At 61.5% G+C, this 18,753-nt stretch overlaps 1 protein-coding gene across 3 annotated transcripts; it reads left to right on the top strand.

The window, feature by feature from the left end:
• Positions 1-6,033: 6,033 nt before the first annotated feature.
• Positions 6,034-17,294, top strand: TBX1 (T-box transcription factor 1). 3 transcript variants are annotated; one of them, XM_084296964.1, is made up of 9 exons: positions 6,034-6,231; positions 7,490-7,618; positions 8,693-9,152; positions 11,827-11,928; positions 13,025-13,196; positions 13,393-13,548; positions 14,668-14,735; positions 14,931-15,031; positions 15,600-17,294. In XM_084296964.1, exons 2-9 carry the CDS (start codon positions 7,585-7,587, stop codon positions 16,037-16,039), a joined length of 1,533 nt encoding a protein of 510 aa, XP_084153090.1. In that variant the 5' UTR covers positions 6,034-6,231; positions 7,490-7,584; the 3' UTR covers positions 16,040-17,294. The 3 variants fall into 3 exon arrangements, with proteins under 3 accessions (XP_084153090.1, XP_084153089.1, XP_084153088.1); XM_084296963.1 differs by lacking the exon at positions 6,034-6,231 and having other exon boundaries at positions 7,475-7,618; positions 8,744-9,152; XM_084296962.1 differs by lacking the exon at positions 6,034-6,231 and having other exon boundaries at positions 7,476-7,618.
• The last annotated feature ends 1,459 nt before the right edge of the window (positions 17,295-18,753 follow it).

The raw sequence follows: 18,753 nt of genomic DNA, 5'->3' as shown, positions 1-18,753 counted from the left end.
TATAGCATCATCTGCTGCACCAAATCCCCGTGAAAACATGTGAGCTGCAGAACAAGTGGCGATGATCTGCTCTTTGCCATGACAGGGAACAAGGTGGGACAGCGAGGAATATCGGGTATCCCAACAGAGAAGGGGGGAAGTCCCTGCAAGGAAAGAGCCCTTACGGGACAGTCTGCAGCAGCTGCAGGCGGGGAGCTCTGGGGACACCGCGTCTCCGGGTGGTGGCCGGGTTCCACTGCGCACGAGGACTGTGCCTGCCTGCCCGCTGCCCCGCGCAGGATGGCTCCGTCTGGGCCCCTCTGCTTGGAAGCAAACCAGCAGGCAGCCAACCTGTGTGGCCAGCACGGCTGCACCACACAGCCTCGCGTGGGTCAAGCCTCAGCAACTGCATCCAAATGCAAACCGGGCCGGCTTTAGCCAAAATAAATGTCTGCACAGGATGCTGCTCAGGGCTGAGCGAATATAAACCTTCGGTACAACAACCACCACTGAGTCACGGAGAAACGCTGCCCTTTCTCTCCAGTGACTCGCTCACGAGTGGAGGGCTTGAAAACAGCTCTGCCCCCCCAGGGGGCACCTGGAGAGGAGCGCTGCAGTCGCCGCTTTTCCTCGGCTGCAGCACAGCGGTGCTGTCCTGCCCCGCAGAGCACAGGAGGGGCTCCCCGCTGCTCTGCCCCAAACTTGCACTGCAATAAGGAAATACGCTTCAGTTGAACCAGTTTTGGCACCTCAGTACCGGCGAGGGGGATCCTTCCTTCAAACTAAAAGCGCCTCATTTCCCCGCGGCTGTGGCCCCAGTTCTGTGCTCGGGGCGTGCAGGAAACCAGGCAGGAGCTTCCCCCCGCTCACGGGGCTGGGGTGCGAGCAGGGAAAGGGCCAGGCTAGAGGGGACAGGCACAAATTCATTCCCTACAGAGCACAGCACAGCAGCACCCCTGATAAGAGCTCTCTGACAGCATTCAAGAACAGCACACAGAGGGGCTGCAAGGAGCGGGGCAGGAGCTGGGGGAAGCCGGAGGGGCAGCCTGTCCCATGCGGCACCCGACTCCGCAGACATCTTGTTTTATTTTCTTTACGAGCCCCTGATCGCCATTAGGACACGTTTATACCTTTTTTTGTGGGCTGCCGAGGGAGCCTGCCTGTGCACTGGGAGCGTGCAGGGCTGCTGATGGGCTCTCACCAAGGAAAGGGGCTCGTGGGGGCCACGGCTGGAGCGGGGGCAGGACAGAACAGCGGGCTCTGGGCTGCTAATTAACACTGCCCCTCCGAGCTCCAGCTCCCTCCCCGCATCCCGTCTCACCCCGATCATTTTCCAGCTCCGAGCAGGGCCACTTTGCCCTTGAGGGCTCTGTCACCCCCTGCACAGCTGTGGGATGAGTCCCGGTGTGCTCACGACCAGACGAGCTGGGGTAACCCCAAATGGCAGGGCCCTCGGCCAGGCCAGCCCCAGGCTCCCCGGGGAGCTCAGGGGCCAAGCAGGGTCCTGCAAACTTCGTGGTCCCAACCTGTGAGCACGCAGGGCAGCCACGCTGCAGGAAGGTACAGACCTTGCACTGGGGAAACACAGGCTCTTGTCAGAGGGAAAAAAAAAAAAAAAAAAGGAAAAAAAAAAAAAAGGGAAAAAAGAAGGAAAAAGGGAAAAAGAAGGGGAGAAACCCCACCGGCTGCATGCCGGCAGTGGGTGGCTGACAGCTTTATTTCTGAGAAATTCACTGTGCGTGATCTCTCTGCTGGGATCTGCAGGCAAGTGACCCCATAAAACCAGCCCAAAATCCCCATAGCAAATAACGCGGAGCCAAGGCTGGCAAGAGGGAGCTGGCGGGGGGTGCGGGGGTGTGGGGTGCGGGAGCCAAGCCCCACTCCCCGGCCCCACGGACCCCACGAGGGCTGCCCCGTGCCCGGCCGTGGGGTCAGGCGGCCCGTGGAGCCGCCGGAGTCCCGGCTTCCCCGGGCGCATCACCGCCTGTCTGCGAGAAAGCCGCGGCTGTTCGGGAGGACTGTGCTGGTTGTAACAACAATTTTTTGTTCTTGAATTCCTTCTTCTTCGGGGCTTCTCTCTCTTTTTTCTTTTTCTTTCGTTTTTGTTCTTTTTCACAATCAATTTTCTTGGTTTGCCTCTCTTTCCTATTTGCTTTCTTTCCTTCTGTCTTCTTTTCTTTTCTTTTCTTTTCTTTTCTTTTCTTTTCTTTTCTTTTCTTTTCTTTTCTTTTCTTTTCTTTTCTTTTCTTTTCTTTTCTTTTCTTTTCTTTTCTTTTTTTCTTTTCTTTTCTTTTCTTCTCTTTTCTTCTCTTTTCTTCTCCTTTCCTTTCCTTTCCTTTCCTTTCCTTTCCTTTCCTTTCCTTTCCTTTCCTTTCCTTTCCTTTCCTTTCCTTTCCTTTCCTTTCCTTTCCTTTCCTTTCCTTTCCTTTCCTTTCCTTTCCTTTCCTTTCCTTTCCTTTTTTTTTTCTCTTTTCCTTTCTTTTCTTTCTCTTTTCTGTTTCTTTTTTTTTTTTTCTGATTCTCTTTTCTTTTTTGTTTCTCCTTTTTTTTGTTTCCTTTTTTTCTGCTCTTTTTTTTTCTTTTTGTTTGTTTCTTTTTTCGTTTTCATTTTCTTTTTCTTTTCATTTTCTTTGCTATTTTCTTTACTCTTTCTGTTCCTCTTCTCTTCTCTTCTCTTCTCTTCTCTTCTCTTCTCTTCTCTTCTCTTCTCTTCTCTTCTCTTCTCTTCTCTTCTCTTCTCTTCTCTTCTCTTCTCTTCTCTTCTCTTCTCTTCTCTTCTCTTCTCTTCTCTTCTCTTCTCTTCTCTTCTCTCTTTCTCTACTCCCTCTCCCCTTCTCTCCCTTTCTCTCCCTTTCTCTCCATTCCCTCACCTCCCGCCTTTCTTCCCCAGCCCGGGTCCCGGCCCAGATTCCCGCAGCAGCCCCGTGCGGCGCCCGGGGGAGGCCGGAGCAGGACCCGCTCCCGGCTCGGCCTCAGGTGGCACCTGCGGGGCAGCGGGGCCGGGCCGAGCCCAGGCAGCGCCGCGCCCCGGGGGGAGCGGGCTGGGGGCGCCCCGGGGGCAGCGGCGAGCGGCGGCGGCGGCCCCGAAAGCGCCAGGGGCGAGCGGGGCTGCGGGGCCACCAGCCCGGCTCGCCGCCTCCCCTCGCCTGCTGTCTGCTCCTAGCGGTCTCCCCGACGTCGTGGGCGCTCTCGCTTTCTTTTTGCTTTCTCTTTCTTTCTCACCTTTTTTTTTTTTCTTTTTTCTTTTTTTTTTTTTCCTTCTCGTTTTCTTTCTTTCTTTCTTTCTTTCTTTCTTTCTTTCTTTCTTTCTTTCTTTCTTTCTTTCTTTCTTTCTTTCTTTCTTTCTTTCTTTCTTTCTTTCTTTCTTTCTTTCTTTCTTTCTTTTTCTTTCTCTCTCTCTCTCTCTCTCTTTTTCTTATTCCTGTCTTTCCTTCTTCTGTTCTGTTACTTCGTCAATTTCTTCAATTTCTTCAATTTCTTTTCTTCTTCTCTCTCTTTCCTTCTTTTTCTATCTTTATGTATCTTTATCTCTTTCTCGTTTCCTTCTTCTTACTCTCGTTCTGCCCTTCTGTCAGTCTTTCTCGGTGGCTGCTGGTTAACGACACGTTTGATTTTTCGATCCGTCAGATGCATTCGTTAATTTCGGTTCTTACAGTTCAAGCGGCAGTTGCAAAATAATCCTAACAGTCGCCGTAGTCGGAATAATAACGATGTTGGCTGCAAGAGTAACAGCAGTGCTCGTCGATAACGGTCCCAAACCCCACGGCAGAAAATCCGCGTTTTCCCGGGGAGCTGCGGGAGCTGCGGGCTTCCCTCACCTGCCGGCAGCCCCGGCTGTCCCCTCTCTGCCCTCTCACAACGAATCCCGCACTCCCCGCGGCTCCTCAGCCCAGCTCCCCCGCGGTGTCGCCGCGGTGCCGGCTCCCGGTTTGTGGCACCGGCTTGCAGAGACGCCGGAGACCGGGACCGGGACCGGGACCGGGACCTCTCCGCTCCGCTCCGCTCCCAGCGCGGGGCTCGCCCGGCCCCGGCCCCGGGGCTGTTCCCCTCCGGGCCGTGCGCGGAGTGCGGGGCTGCCCCTGCCCGGCCGCAGCCCCGGCTGGCTGCCGCTGCCCCCCCACCCCCTTCACCCCCCCACCCCCCGCTATTTATGTGCTGCTCCCCGAGCCCCGCAGCTCGGCGGGGAGCCGGGGCTGCCGCCGCAAGCCCGAGCCGGGCCGTGCGAGCCCCCCCAGCTCCCCCGCAGGCCGGGCTCGCCGGGGGCTCGTCGGGGCGCAGAGGTGAGGGGCGGGAGGGACACGCGGGGCCTGGGGGGGACGGGAGGGGAGCTGCGGGAGGGCTGAGAGCGAAGGAGCGCGGGGGCTCTGTCCCCGCCGGGCCCCCGGGAGCGGGCAGAGCCCGTCGGGGCCGCACCTGCGGCACAGCCCGGCCAAAGTGCCACCGCCCGACCCCGGGGCTGGAGCGGAGCCGGAGGGGGAAAAACCCTGCGAGGGAGGACGAAGGGAGCTGCCCGCGGCGTCCGGCCCCAGCTCGCCTGAAAGGTGCGGGGCGTTGCGGGCTGCGGGACCCCCACGGGGGGAGCCGGCGACGGGGCTGGGGCTGCCGTCGGGGGGGCCGCGGGGACTGGAGCGCCGCGTTGTTTTCCCACTGCCGCCGCTGGGTTTTGCACCGCCGAGGCCCGAGGACGGCGGGGCACAGGAGAGGGGTGCCCCGGGCCGGGGGGGCGGCTTTTTTTTCGCCTCTCCCGCAGCGCAGAGCCGCTCCCGGTGGGACAAGCCCGGGCTGCCCCCCCCCAGCCTGAGAGGGCGAGGTGGGGGAGGGGGTTTCAGAGGACCCCCCCTCACCCTCGTTGCCTTTCCGACAGCCCCCAGGCTCGATCCGTTCAGCCCCGGACCGGGGAGGGCCGCAGCGCCGGCGGCAGCGCAGTGTCAGCCCGGCGGCGGCACAGCCCCGCGTCGAGGCTGGATTCGCTTCGCAGCGCTCCGGCGAAGCAGAGCGGCCGGGGAGCGGGACAAGCGCCCGGGGGCTGGGGAGACGGCCGGGAAACGTGGCCGGGGGCTTTAGGGTCCTGGTGGGAGCACGGGGAGGCCGACCCGGGGCTGGGAGCGGGGCCGCGGGGCTTCCACGACCCCCAGGGCAGCAGCGATTTGGGGGCTGGGGGGGGGCGGGCGGCCCCGTGGCACGGCTGGAGGCTGTTCCCGGGGGATCCCCAGCTCGCAGAGGGTCTCTTGATCCCGGGGGGTCCCCTGATCCCGGGGGGTCCTGTGCAGTCCCCCGCGGGGGGCCAGGCCGAGGGCTCCGCACCCGGGCTGTGCCCGACGGGGCGCCGCTTCCCGCTGCGGCTGCAGCCACGAAGCAGGAAGGGGAAAGGGAAAGAGCCGAGAGAAAGGGAGAAAGTCGGGGCAAGCAAAGCACGGACAGCAACCCCTCAGCTCCCTCCTCTGTTGGGGCGCTGGGTTCGGGACTCTTCTTAATTCCCAGGTATTTTTTCCTCCCGCGGGAGAGGCTGCCCCAGGGCCGGGCACCTCCCGGGGCCGCTTTGCCGCTCGCGTTCGCGGCTCCTTCGTTTCCCCCCGCACCCCGGGAGCTTTGCTTCGTGGGCTCCTAACGAAATCCGTTCCCCTCCTGCGTTGCTCGCAGCCAGGCAGCAGCGCGGGGCCGCACCGGGCCCCCCTTTGCCCCTGCTCCCGGCACCGAAAATGCCCCGGCCGGGAACCGCAGCGGCACGGAAACAACCCCCGCCCGCGTCCCGTTGTGCCCTTGTGCCTTCAGCTGCAGGAACATATGCTCAAATATGTACGAGTAGTCTAGATTTTTCTCTGCAAATATTTTTACCGCATCCAAAGATAATATTTCAACAGAAGAATCAAGCCCCGCAGGCTACAGACAGGGCAGCTATATATAACCCGCTTGCTCACTCGGGCTCTCGGCGCACCGCTCGGGTTATGCAAGCCCCGGTGCGGCGGTAGCCACCGGCGCGCCCCACGGCTCCGCCCGCCCCGTCGGGGGCAGCTCCCCCGGGACTTCGCCGCGGCCGCCCGACGGAGCCACCGGCACCGGCACCGGGGCCGGGCCGGGGACAGGGGCCCGGGGCCGGGCCCGGCGGGGCGGGTGAGCCGCCTGGCCCCGCGCCGATGCGGAGGACGGGCCCGGGGGACGCGGCGGCGCTCCGAGGGGCCGGTGCCGGGCGGTGAGTAGCGAGCGCCTCGCCGGGACAACGCCGGGGACCGGGGACGGCGGCCCCCGAGCCAGGCAGGTGCTGCCGCCACCGCGGGCTCTCACGCCGGGCCGCGCAAGGGCTCGCCTTGTGCCCCGCCGCTTGCTTTCCGTTTTCTGCGCTTCTGAAATGTATTTTGGTATTAGTATTCTTTTTTATGGGCGAAGGGAACGCTCCAACGCCTGCGTGCGATTCGTGGCTCTGGTGGCCCGGGGCTTGGCTTCCCAGGGCTCCCAGCCCGCACGGCCGGGGCTACCGGCGGCACCGCTCCCGCAGCGCGCCCCGACGGGCAGCCCCCGCGGCCACCGAGCCCCGGGCCGGGCCGGGGCAGCCCGGAGCCCCGCGGCGGCTGGGTGCCGGAGGAAGGGAGCAATCCCCTTCTGGTTCCCGGACATCCGCAGCGTGACGCCGGGCTCGGCTCGGCCCGGCTCGGCTCTTCCCTTCCCTTCCCTTCCCGTCGGCCGGCTCCGGGCGCCGTGATTGACACCGGCGGCCCCTCCGCCCGCCCCGCGGCACATCCCGGCCCTCCCCGGCGGCCGCTCGCCGTGCCCGGGAGGCGGGGAAGGGCCTCCCCAGCCCTTTGACACCGTCTCGGCAGGAGTTTCACTTCGCTTTCGCCGCCGCCGCCGCCGCTTCTGCAGGCAAACACCCCCGGCTTCCATGTGACGCCTCCCAGCCGCTGAACGGGGGAAAAGCGCCTCCAAGGGAGCCACTGTCCCTGCGTGCGGGGGGGCACGGGGGGGCAGGAGCAGGAGGTGGCGGCTGGGGGAAGGGAAGAGAGGAGAGAAATTAATAAACTGCACAGAGAGAAGTTGTGGGGGAGAGAAACTGAGACCCCGGGGAAGGAATTCGGGGGGTTATTTATTTGTCTCCCCCCCCCCCCCCCGCCCCAATTCCCTGTCCCCAGCAGGGCTCGGTCCGAGCGCTGCAGCGCTCGGCGCTGTCCGCACAGGGCCCCGGGGCAGATTTTTGCTCCTCAACGCCTTTCCCGAGGGGGGGCAGAGGCTTTGGGTTGTTTTCTTTTCTTTTCTTTTTTTTTTTTGTTTTGTTTGTGTGCGTTTTTTGTTGTGTTATTTTTTTAGCTCCCCTCCCCCCTGTGTGGAAGGAGGGGGGGTCCCGCTCGCACCTCCCTGGATGGTGCGCTAGAAAGGAGGGGAGTGAGGGGCGGGAGGGGGGGGCTCGTGGTGGGAGGCTGCCGCGGCTGCCGCTCCTGCATTGGTGTCTCCCCTATGGACGAAAACAGCCCTCTGTCTCCCAAGGCAAATGCTTTCAGTATCGCCTCTCTGATTTCAGTCGCCGCCGCCGCCGAGCGAGCAGGGAAGGGAGCGCTGGAGGAGCGCCGCGGTGGCCGCAGCGCGCCCGCCGGCCCCGCCAGCCGCCCGCCGAAGATGCACTTCAGCACCGTCACCAGGGACATGGAAGGTGAGCGCCCTGCGGGGAGCCGCGACCCCCCGCCCGCCGCCCGGCCGACGCTCTGAACGCCCCCCGGCCTGACGGAGGGGCCGGGAGCCCGGCCTGCCCCCGCGGGGCCGCTGCCGGGGGCTCGCAGCGGTGCCCCCCACCCCCGGCTCGGCCGGGACGGGGCCGAGGCTCTGCCCGCGGAGCATCCCCGACGGCACCGGCCGTGCCCCGGGCTGCGGCGGGCCTGGGCTCGGCTCCCGCCGGCGCTGCGGCCCCTGCCCGGCCCGGGGGCTCCGCCGGAGGAGATCCCAGAGACCGCGGGGCCTGGAGCAGCCTCGGGGCCTCGGAGGGGACCCGGAGGAGCGCGCCCGTCCCCGGGGCGGCCCTGTGCTGCGCCGCGGGGCCCGCTCGGGCCGGCGGCCGGGGGCTGCGCTCCGGGGCCGTGCCGGGGGCCCTGGGCCGAGCCCGGAGCCTTGCGCTGGGCCCCGGCCGCCCCCTGCTCTCGCTCGGGGATGCCCACACGGGGGGGGATTTGCCAACCCCGCTCCTCCTGCCTCTGGCAGCCAAGGCCCCGCGGCTCCAGAGCGAGGGACTTTACCTGCAGCACCGGCGCTACACGGAAATAAGAACCGGTTTCGTTCTTTTTTTTTTTTTTTTTTTTTTTTAATTTTTTCCCCTCCTCCTTTTTTTTTTAAAAAAAAAAAAAAAAAGAATTTGGGGGAGGGGGGGAAGGGGAATTTGCTTTGTCCCATTTCGCGTGCGGCGAGGGAGGCCTTCTGCAGAGATAACACCGGCAATGCACCGCCGCGGCTCTTGGCAGATCTCTCGGGTTTGCAAAGAAAAAAAAAAAAAAAAAAAAAAAGGGGGGGGAAAAGCGCCGAGGCAGGCAGGCAGCGGGAGCAGCGAGCTCCCCGCCTGCCCCGGGGGGAGCGGGGCCGGGGCCAGGCGAAGCGGGAAGGGGGAGGCGCCCCGCTGGGCCGGGCGCGGGGCAGCGGCGGAGGCGGAGGGCACCCCGCGGAGCGGCGCGGAGCTGGGGGGAAAGCGGTTGCCGGAGCGGAGCCCTGACCGCCTGCCTGTTTTTTGGAATGATTTCAGCTATCTCCAGCCCCTGGCTCACCCAGCTGTCCCATTTTTGCGATGTTGCAGCTTTCACGGCCAACAGCCTGAGCAGCCTGAACGCCTCCGGGGGGTACCACCTCTCCCCCTCCCCGGGGGACCCGTACGGACAGCATGAGCCGCCGCACTACGAGCCCTGCACGGCTCAGCAGCACCCGCACCCGCCGCCCCAGCCCCAGCACGGCTACCCCTTCGGCGGGGCGGCGGCGGCCGGCCCCAACCCGCCGCCCCCCGGCCCCGAACCGCCCGAGGGCGCCGGGGGAGCCGCCGCGGGACCCGCCGCCGTCTCGGGCTGCTCCGCGGGGGCGGCCGCCGCGGCCAAGGCACCGGTGAAGAAGAACCCGAAGGTGGCCAACGTCAGCGTCCAGCTGGAGATGAAGGCGCTGTGGGACGAGTTCAACCAGCTGGGCACCGAGATGATCGTCACCAAGGCCGGCAGGTCAGTGCGGAGCCCCGGGCGGCCGCGGGGTTGCCGTCGGTTGACCTTCGGCCTCTTACCCGGGGAGAAAGTGGCGAGCTCCCGCGGCCCCAAGGCCTCCGGTGCTGCGGGGAAGGGGCGGCGGGCGGCGGGCAGGGCCGAGCCGGGCCGGGCCGGGCCGTGGAGGCTCCGCCGCGGGGTTTCGCCGCCGCCGGGAGGGCGCCGGGCGCCGGCTCTCGGTTGTCCCGCTGGGGATTTAAAGGCGGCCCCGTCCCCGGAGCACACGGACCTGCCCGGGGCGGGCAGCAGCAGAACGGGAGGAAGAAAAAAAAACAACACCCGACCCGCACCCGCGCAGTACCTGTAACTGGATAAATGCTGAGCACGGGCACAACTTTTCCTTTCGGCGGGGACTGCAAACAGCCCCCGGCTCAGGCGGTTTTAAACCTCAAAGCGCCCTCCAGGCCGACCGCACTTCCCGAGGAGCAGGGAAGGAGCACGGCACAGCCCGGCCCGGCTCGGCTCGGCCCTGCGCGGCCACGGCGGCTCCGCTGCGCCCCGGCACCGGGACCGGGAGCTCGCTCCCGGCCGGGCTGCACAGGATGGGGCCGCGCTGGAAGGGAGCAGAGCGCTTGGGGGGATGAAGAACGGTAATTGTGCTAATTACTGCGGTTAATTGCGATCGCCGGGGCCGCTCGCGGAGAGCTGCGGAGGGCTGCGGGCAGACGCTGCCTCCTGGGGGGCGAGCTCGTCGTTCCCGTGATTTAAAGCGATCCCGGCTGGGGGGAGGAAAGCAAAGCAAAGCAACCAAACCAACGAACGCCCCGGTGGCTGCTCTCCCTGAGCCCCGGGAACGGCTGCAGCGGCCGGGGCCGCTCGGGAACGGCCCAGCCACAGCGGCCGCGCGTCCCCTCCGGCCATGGGGAGGGTCCTGGGGGTGCCAAAACTTAAATATATTTATAGGCAAATATTTGCGTATTTTTTTTTAAAATGCAGCGATTTCCTCAAACTAAACAAACTAAACAAACCACCGCGGCGCCCGCCGGAGGAGCAGCCGCCGAGGGGCCGGCCGCGGCTGCGGGACCCCGGGCGGCATTTCCCGCAGCCGGTGGCCGCCCGGCGCCGGGCCGTGCCGCTCGCTGCCGCCGGGCTCGGCGCTGCCTTCCTCAGCGGAAAAGGTCGGCCAGGCTCCGGGCGGACGCTCTCTGCAAACAGGAGCCCTTCGCTCTGCCTTTCTTCGCTCTCCCGAGGCAGCGGGAGGGTCGCCCGTAGCCGACTCCGAAAGGGCCCCTGAAGGAGCGAAGTCGATTTGAATCGCGGGTTTTCTTCCCCCTTCTTCTTCGTTTATTTTATGATATCGACAAATCTGCAGGCAGGCGGATAAAAACAGGAGAAAATGGGGTAAAAACGGCAGGAAAAGGCTTGGGGAAGGCGCTGCGAAGCCTGTTCTCTCCCAGCGCCTCTGGGCCGGCCCTGCTGTTTGTCTAGGTGGGTCTTATCAACTCGGGTTGTTTGTTTTAAAACTTCGTTTTAAAACAAGAAACACCGGAACTGGAGCTAATGGGGGCTTTTACACCTTTAAAAATAATAATAACAGAGGAAGCTATTGGAAACGTCCTCCAGACTTTACTAAGGCGTTACGGAGAAGGAGACCCCGCTCCTCGTCCCCGCTGCTGCCGGCGGGGCCGGGCCGGGGATGCCACGGCCGCGGGGGAAGGCAGGGGAAGGCAGGGGCAGGCAGCCTCTCCTCGGCGGCAGGGAGCAGTACGCAACCAAAACGGTCCCGGGGAGGTGCGCAGCAGCCCGGCCGTGCGCCCCGAGACAGAGCCGGGGGGGCTTGCTGGTACCCGCTGGTGACCGGATTGCTTTTGCGGGCGGCGGCTTCAGTTTGGTTTTTCAACGGCTGCAGCCCCCCTTCCCGAAATGCCGCCCGCCGCTGCTCGCTTTGTTTCCTACTCGGGAAAATCCTCACGGAACCAAACGGAAGCCGCAGCCAGCGCCGGCGCTCGGGCGCATCTTCGGCGGGTCCCGGTGGGGAGCCGTGCGCCCAGCCCGGCCCCTGGCCCCACTCCCACCGCAGCCCCTCGGGGGAGCCGTGCCCTCCCCGAGCCCGGCACCCGCGGCCCCAGCCCGGCCACCTCCCCGGGGGCTGCGCGGAGCAGCGCGGGGACAGCCCCGGGGCCGCCCTGCCCAGCGCCCGGCTCCTTCTCGCCCCGCTCCTGCTGCAGAGCTGCGGGGACCGGGAGGGGGCTCGCGGGGAGATGCCGGTTGCCCTCCAGTTCCTACCAGCCTGGGGGCTTCGTTTGCCCCTCCGGGCTGGGGGAGGTTTTGTTCTGTGTGCAGGGGCTGCGCTGCTCTTGTGGCTGCAGCTTTAAAACTGCGCCAGTTTTGGAGGGGTAGAAACGGGAATTTGGTTCCCTGGGGTCGCCCGCAGAAGGGCCCGGCTGTGCCAGCCCAGGGTCCTAACCCAGCTCAGGTGTGGGTCCAGGGTAGGGGCAATGCCTCTCATCAGCCTCAGTTCAGATCAGCAGGAAAAAGGGGAAAATCCAGAGTGAGGAATTATGCCCCTGCCCTCCTCTCCCCAGCCGTGGGGCTTCCGCAGCCGGCCCCAGCACCCTCGTGTGCCCCGTCGGGGCTCCCTGTGGCCCCTCAGCTCGGCTCAGCTCAGCTCTCCCTTCTCTCTGCTCTGCGGCAGGCGCATGTTCCCCACCTTCCAGGTGAAGATATTCGGCATGGACCCCATGGCTGACTACATGCTCCTCATGGATTTTGTCCCTGTGGATGACAAGCGATACCGGCAAGTACCCTGCTCCTGCCTGCCGGGACAAGTTTTGGGTTGGGGACCCCCCCTGACCTCCTGGGCTTGTGCACAGCGACTGCAGCACCCAGACGCAAGCAGGGCAGCCAAAAGCGCGGGGCTCAGTGCTGTCCTGCTCAGGACAGCCTCCCCACCCCGCTGCTCCGCCACTGCCCCACGCAAAAATCCCCCCAGGGGCTGCTTGTGCCCGCTGAGGAGCTCGCTTGCCGGGCGCTGGGGTGAAGAGAGCGGGTTTTGTTCGCAGGGAAGGCACCGGCTGTCCAAGCCACAAAACCCTCCCCTTGTTTCCAGCAGCAGCATAGGAAGGCCTCGGAAACGGGCGAGTCGCAAGGCAGAGATGCGGTCTGATTTGCAACCCCTTTAATTTTAAGACAGTGAAAGGCGCATTATGTATTTAGCTTCAGATCAGGACGCCGAGCAGGCAGCGCGCGTAGGAATCGCAGGTCCGATATATAAATATTTAGACAGATATCCAAATTCTCAGGGCGTCCTAGAAATGTTTGCTTGTCAAGGGAAGTGGGATATATAACATCCAATTGAGTATATCTTTAAAAAGTAATGTTTCTGCTCGAGTCCAATGGTGTCTAAAATTCCCCCTGTGCAAACACTGGCTTTTAAAGTAAACACGTGTATAGAAGATTGGTTTCTCTGTTTTAAATGTTACTGTTGAATACGGACTTTGAAAGAATGAAACAAGGCTGCTAAACTCTGGACCTGCTATTAATCTGCACATAAATTTCCACTCTTCGCTTAGAGCCAGAACATTACTGTATAGAGAGCTCCCTTTCACTTTTTTTTAGAGGAAGGGGGAGCTTTTGTGGCTTCTCTCCCCAGTCTGTACAGGTAGCTATAAATTTCCTGCGTCCCGCAGATTTCTCTCCCGCCAACTCCATCCCCGTCAAACGCGATTTCTCTCCCCGCAACCTGACCGGCTGTCGGGAGCCTCTTCCTCTCCTTCCCGGGACCAGGGGCTACCCCCAGGCCGGGCTCCTCGGGGGTCCCCAAGCGCTGCAGCCCAGGGGGGGTGTCCGGGAGCACCACGGGCCGTGGCTGACGGTGCCCCCCTTGCTGGCAGGTACGCCTTCCACAGCTCCTCCTGGCTGGTGGCCGGCAAAGCCGACCCCGCCACCCCCGGCAGGGTGCACTACCACCCGGACTCCCCGGCCAAAGGGGCGCAGTGGATGAAGCAGATCGTTTCCTTCGATAAGCTCAAACTGACCAACAACTTGCTGGACGACAACGGGCATGTAAGTGTTCCCGAGGGGAGGCGACGAGCCCCGGGGGCTCCCCGCGCCCTGGTTCCCGGGGGGCCGCTGCCCGCACCCCGGTGTCCCCGCGGGGCTCAGCGCCCTGCCCCGGGCAGGGGGGACCGGGGGCTGCGCTCTCCTCTCTCAAAGCTCCGCCTGGATCAGTTATTGTCTCCTTGCTCGTTTTATCATTCAGATCATTTTGAACTCCATGCACAGATACCAGCCGCGTTTTCACGTGGTCTACGTGGACCCCCGGAAAGACAGCGAGAAATACGCGGAGGAGAACTTCAAAACCTTCGTCTTTGAGGAGACGCGCTTCACCGCCGTGACCGCCTACCAGAACCACCGGGTGAGGCGGCAGCGGGACCGGGGCGCTGGGGGGGAGCCCCAGAAGTGCAGGCAGGGGCGCTTAGGGCCGGGGCAGTGCCGGGAGCCGGGCAGGAGCTGCGCCCCGAGGCAGCGCTGGCCCCCTTGCTGTGTTCCCTGGCCCGGGGGCAGCTCCCTGCGGCTGTAAACCCGAGAACCGGGCTCGGGCTCGATGGGAAACTGGAGGCTCCCCGCTGCGGGATGTCACTCACTATTTGTTTGGCTAAATCTGTGATTTTGCTTCTCCGGGCTCGGTCTGTTCCCGCTCAGAAAACAATATATTTAAAACCGAACCAACCCGTCCCCCAAACTGATGCAGATTTTTGGGCAGCGCTTAATCCAATTGCTCCTCTAAATCACAGATTAAGGAGCAGGAATCCCAGCCGTGATCACAACCACAGTTTGTGAGCAGAGGCTTTTCAGCACTGACCCAGCTCTGCGCTGATGCCACAGGGACTGTCCCCAGGGCTGTCCCCAAGCAGCCGGGGCCGTGCCTCGCTGCACCACCACTCCGGGCATGCCGGGGCCCCTGCGGGATGCTGCGGCCGGGCCGGAGCAAGGCTGTGCCTTTAAGGGGCTCCGGAGTCCCTCCCCGGCTGGCATTTGCCTGATGGCTCCGGACAGCTGCTCTTTCTCTCCTGCTTTCTATCAGTTTGACCTCTAAGGCTGGAACTGTCACGGAGGGGCTTAAAGTTTGTTTTTCAACCCATTCCGGAAACTCACAATCACATACTTTATCCGTGGATTTGCTTAAATATAGAAAATGTCCTGCCTTCTCCCCGGCGAATTAAATAAATACATAAGTATGATTTATCCAGTGATTTGTCTTAGCTGCTCCGGTGGTGACCCATATAATGTGGCATTCTCTTACAAGTGCATTTACACAGCTTTTGCAGCCGCCTCTCCCTTTGCCTTGAACTCGTATTAGGTAGCGTCCTGTCCCGCGTTTTCTAATGGGGAATGCACGTGGTTGTGCCGTGGCAGGGAGCGCCCGGCTCCATTAAACTGGGCACCGCTGGCTCCCGGAGCTGCTCAGAGACACGCTCGCTAACGGAGTTGCCCCGTCTTCCACTTTGAGACATTTCCCACCTTCTCCTTACAGATTACGCAGCTGAAGATCGCCAGCAACCCTTTTGCCAAGGGATTCAGAGACTGCGACCCTGAGGACTGGTAAGTCTGTGTCTTTGATTACTGCTAGCCCCCTTCTCACTGAGCGTAGCGTGCACCTGCCCAGTGCACCTTTGCACAACACTTTTCATGGTGTTTGGGTGCCGCTGGGTCAGCTCTGCTTGCTGGCAGCAAGGCTGTAGGTATTCACTTGGCAGGACCACTGCCTCCGTATTACTTCTCCCCTCCTTCTTCCAGGCCCAGGAATCACAGGCCGGGGGCCCTGCCTCTCATGAGTGCTTTTGCCAGATCGCGGAACCCAGTGTCCTCCCCTGCGCACCAGAACGGCACAGAGAAAGGTGAGCACCCTCCGGGGCCGGGCCGACACATGTCCTCGGGGCCAGCCTCGCTCGCCGTGCTGGTGTGCGGCTGCCCTTGCTCCTGAGCTTTGCACTACCACATATTTCTTAGACAAAGCCAGCCACCTTTTTACCCTAACTCCCCCTTCTTAGGTGTAAAGCTGTCGTGCTTCAACAGCTTTGCTGCTTTCGAGAACAGCAGCTTTTTATTTATTTAGTGAGTCCCACCTGGGGTTCCCGGGCTGCCAGCTCTGCTCCTCACGGTGCCCATGCCCTCTTGGCACACCCCAGCAGCGCGTCGGGGAGCTGCCGTCGGTTCACCCAGCTCCCCCTGCCCACCGCCCCCCCCATCACACACACACACCCAAGGCCCCTCTCCCGCAGCCACCGCGGGCCGCCTCTATTTATTCAGCGTTGCACAACCGCGGCGATGCCAGGCGTGTCGCGGCAGCTCCCTTTGTGGCGGCCGGGAGGTCCCGTCCCACCCTGCGGGGGCCGGGGGGGGGCTCTCCCCGCTCCCATCTCCCAGCTCACTCTCTCCTCTCCTCTCCCCGCCTGCCCCCCGCAGACGCAGCCGACGCCCGCCGCGACTACGAGCGGGAGGCGGCCGCCGGGGCCCCGCTGCACGCCGAGGCCGCGCACCAGCAGCTCCTGGCGCGGGTGCTGAGCCCGGCGCTGCCCGGCGGAGGAGCGGCAGCAGCAGGAGGCGGCGGCGGCCTGGTGCCCCTGGGGGGCGGCGGCGGGCGGCCCAGCCCCCCCCAGCACGAGGTGCGGCTGGAGGCCGGCGAGGCGCTGCAGCAGCACCCCTACAAGTACCCGCCCGCCGCCTACGAGCACTACCTGGGGGCCAAGAGCCGGCCCGCCCCCTACCCGCTGCCCGCCATCCGCGGCCACGGCTACCCGCACCCGCACCACCCGCACCACCACCACCACCACCACCCCGTCAGCGCCGCCAACGTCTACCCGCCGCCCGCCGGCCCCGCCGCCTACGACTACGGGCCCCGGTAACGCCGCCCGCCCCCCCCGGCCGCCTTCCTCCTCCTCCTCCTCCTCCTCCTCCTTCCCCGGCCCCGCGTGCCGCGACCGTTAAACGGCCGCTCCCCTCAGCCGCCTCCTTCCCGCCTTTCGCTCTCGGCCCGCCCTGCGCGGGAGCTGATAGGCCGGCTCGGTGATTGACAAGCGGCCAGGCCAATGGCGGGGCGGCGCCGCGTCCGCTCCGCCGTGAGGGGGCCGGGCTGTGAGGGGATGGCCGCCGCCTCCCGGCGCTCAGCGGAGCCCCACGGGCGTTGTCCCGCCGCGCCCCGCTCGGGGCTGAGGTGCCGGGGGAGCGGCGAGGTGCGGGACCGAGGCCCCGGCCCCGAGGGCGGTGCGAGGCTGGCCGGGGCGGCGGCGGGCCCCGGGAAGGGGCCTCGCCTGCACCAACTGCCGGCAGCCGGCCCGGGATCCTCGGGCTCACCGCGGGGGCTGCCGGAGGAGACTGTGAAAGGACACAGAGTTTAACCTAAGGGAACACTTGGAATCGTCACTGTAAGCGCTGCGCCCCGCTGCTGAGCTGCCCGGCAGCGCTGGGCCTCACCCGGCGGGCCGAGCAGCGCTGGCGAGGCCGCGGCCACCAGCACAGCCACGAGCTGCTCCCCGCTCTCCCACCAAGGTGTAAAAACGAGGCTGGGGGTGAGGGGGGCGTCCCCGCGGGGTGTTCGCAGCAATAGGTTGTGGTCTGGCTGCTTCCCGAGGCAGCCTCACGACACTGCCTTCCTACATCCTGCACTGAGCTCCTGGTGCTCTCCCACTGAGAGGTGCCTTTTAGAGGAAATGGGCAGCTTTTCCCCCTTGTATTTGGTTCACCCAAACTGCAGTAGTCCCAAAGCACCTATTCTGCACCTACCTGCTTGCTGCATTTCCTCTTAAAGTTGGTAAGTACTTTTTTTTTTTTTTTTTTTTAAACTATCTCCTTCAGCAGTCTTTCCTTACATGTTGGAAAGATGGACCTGTTCATCACGGTTTACTCCAGTGATGCGTTTTGAACAGTTGGCTGGTGTTTTTTTATCAACTGCTCATCGAATGTCAGACATGTTGTGTTCAGAGAAGGTATAGAACAGCTCCTCAGCTGTGTTGGTATACAGTATTATGAACACTCTCCCAATTCTTCCACGTGATTCTATGAAAAGAAGAGGGGATATTTTTCTTCTAAGTCCTCCATTCGTCCATATTTGTGCATTTTAACAATAAACTCCGCAACTGTTTGATATCTTTTAAAATATAATCCCTTTGTGCAGGTGGCAGTGTTAATAGCAACATTTATTCTGTCTCACAGTGGGCATTGGGCTTCCAAAACTTTTTGGAAGGATTTAAGAAGGGGTGCAGGATAACATGAATATTTTATGTGTATTTTTTTTCCTGTTATAAAAAATATATCTGGATCCATGAAAAAGACTTGTGCAAGAAATATGTATTTTATTTGACATTTGCAGTGAATTGTGAGATTCTTAGTGTCTGACTAAACCATAATTAATGTTCTCAGAAAGGTTGATGTAAAATAGCCTTGTGCTTGTTATTGGTCAGTGGGAAAAGGCTCTCTGATGTGCTCTGTTGCTTTGCCACTGTTATTTCAGAGTATTCAGTTATGATTTGTTATGTGTAAACGGATTAGTGCCAAAGCTTTGGTCAAACGTTTAATGAAGTTGTTATATTTATTATTTCTTTCAAAGATTATACAAATGCTTTTTTTTTTTTTCCTGTTAGTTCCAGAGTAGGGAAAAAGTGAAGACAACCAAAGAATCATAGCTGCAAACAGTGTAGATAATTGTAGATATTTGTAGATATATGTAGATAATCTTATTATGTTTAAATTGAAAAGACATTGGACAGTGACATTTATAAATGCTTTTCCTCTTCTTTCCTTCCGTCTCTTTATGTTTGGTTACTTGTTTTTGTTGGTCAGTTTGCTCTGAAGTCTAAACCTCCCCTACAAAATGAGGCCATTTAAATAAGGAGGGATGCTAAACTGGTGTTTGAGGAGTTGTTTACCCTGAGCAAACAGTGAATCTTCCCAGCGATTGCTCCCTCCCTGCTCTCCCCCTGGTTGCTGGCGATCTGTCATTGTGCAACAACATGCAGGGTTGGGGGTTCAAGTTGGGAAGGATATGGTACGCTTCTATTTGTGTTTGTTAGCACTTGTTTTCTTTAAACATACATAGAGTGCCGCAAGAAGTGCCACTGGCTCTCAGTACACACCTTTTCAAACCTATTTCTCTGCAAGAGCTGAGAGAACCAAATGACCCAAGACAGCAGGACTAAACTGTGCTCTTGCAGAAAGTGGTGCAAGGTTCCTGCCTTGACTGTAGGAAGCATAACTTAACTCCTTTAGAAGAAAAGAAAATCACAGAACTTCTGCCTATGGCTGTGGTTGCTCAGGATCACTACCCCATCCTCTGGGCTGGAAGAACCACTACAGGGAGTCCTGTACTGAGTGGGAAGGAGAGAACATGCAACTGTGTCAAGACTCACGGTTTTAACTGTGAAAATGGTATTTCTACCCTTGTGTTTAAGCCATCAGCTGGCAAGGTACCTGTGTTAACATTACACTTGTTAGCAGTCCTTTTTATAACATGTTTTAGTCCCCAAAGCAAGCTACCTGAGGGCTTTGACCAGCATTTTGTCCTTGCTACACCTATCTCACTGGGTGGGAGTGTTCCAGAGATGGGAAATGCACAGGATTATTT

This window comes from Netta rufina, assembly GCF_964035555.1.
Source record: "Netta rufina genome assembly, chromosome: 17".
NCBI lineage: Eukaryota > Metazoa > Chordata > Aves > Anseriformes > Anatidae > Netta > Netta rufina.
This window is presented reverse-complemented; position numbering and strand designations above follow the sequence as displayed.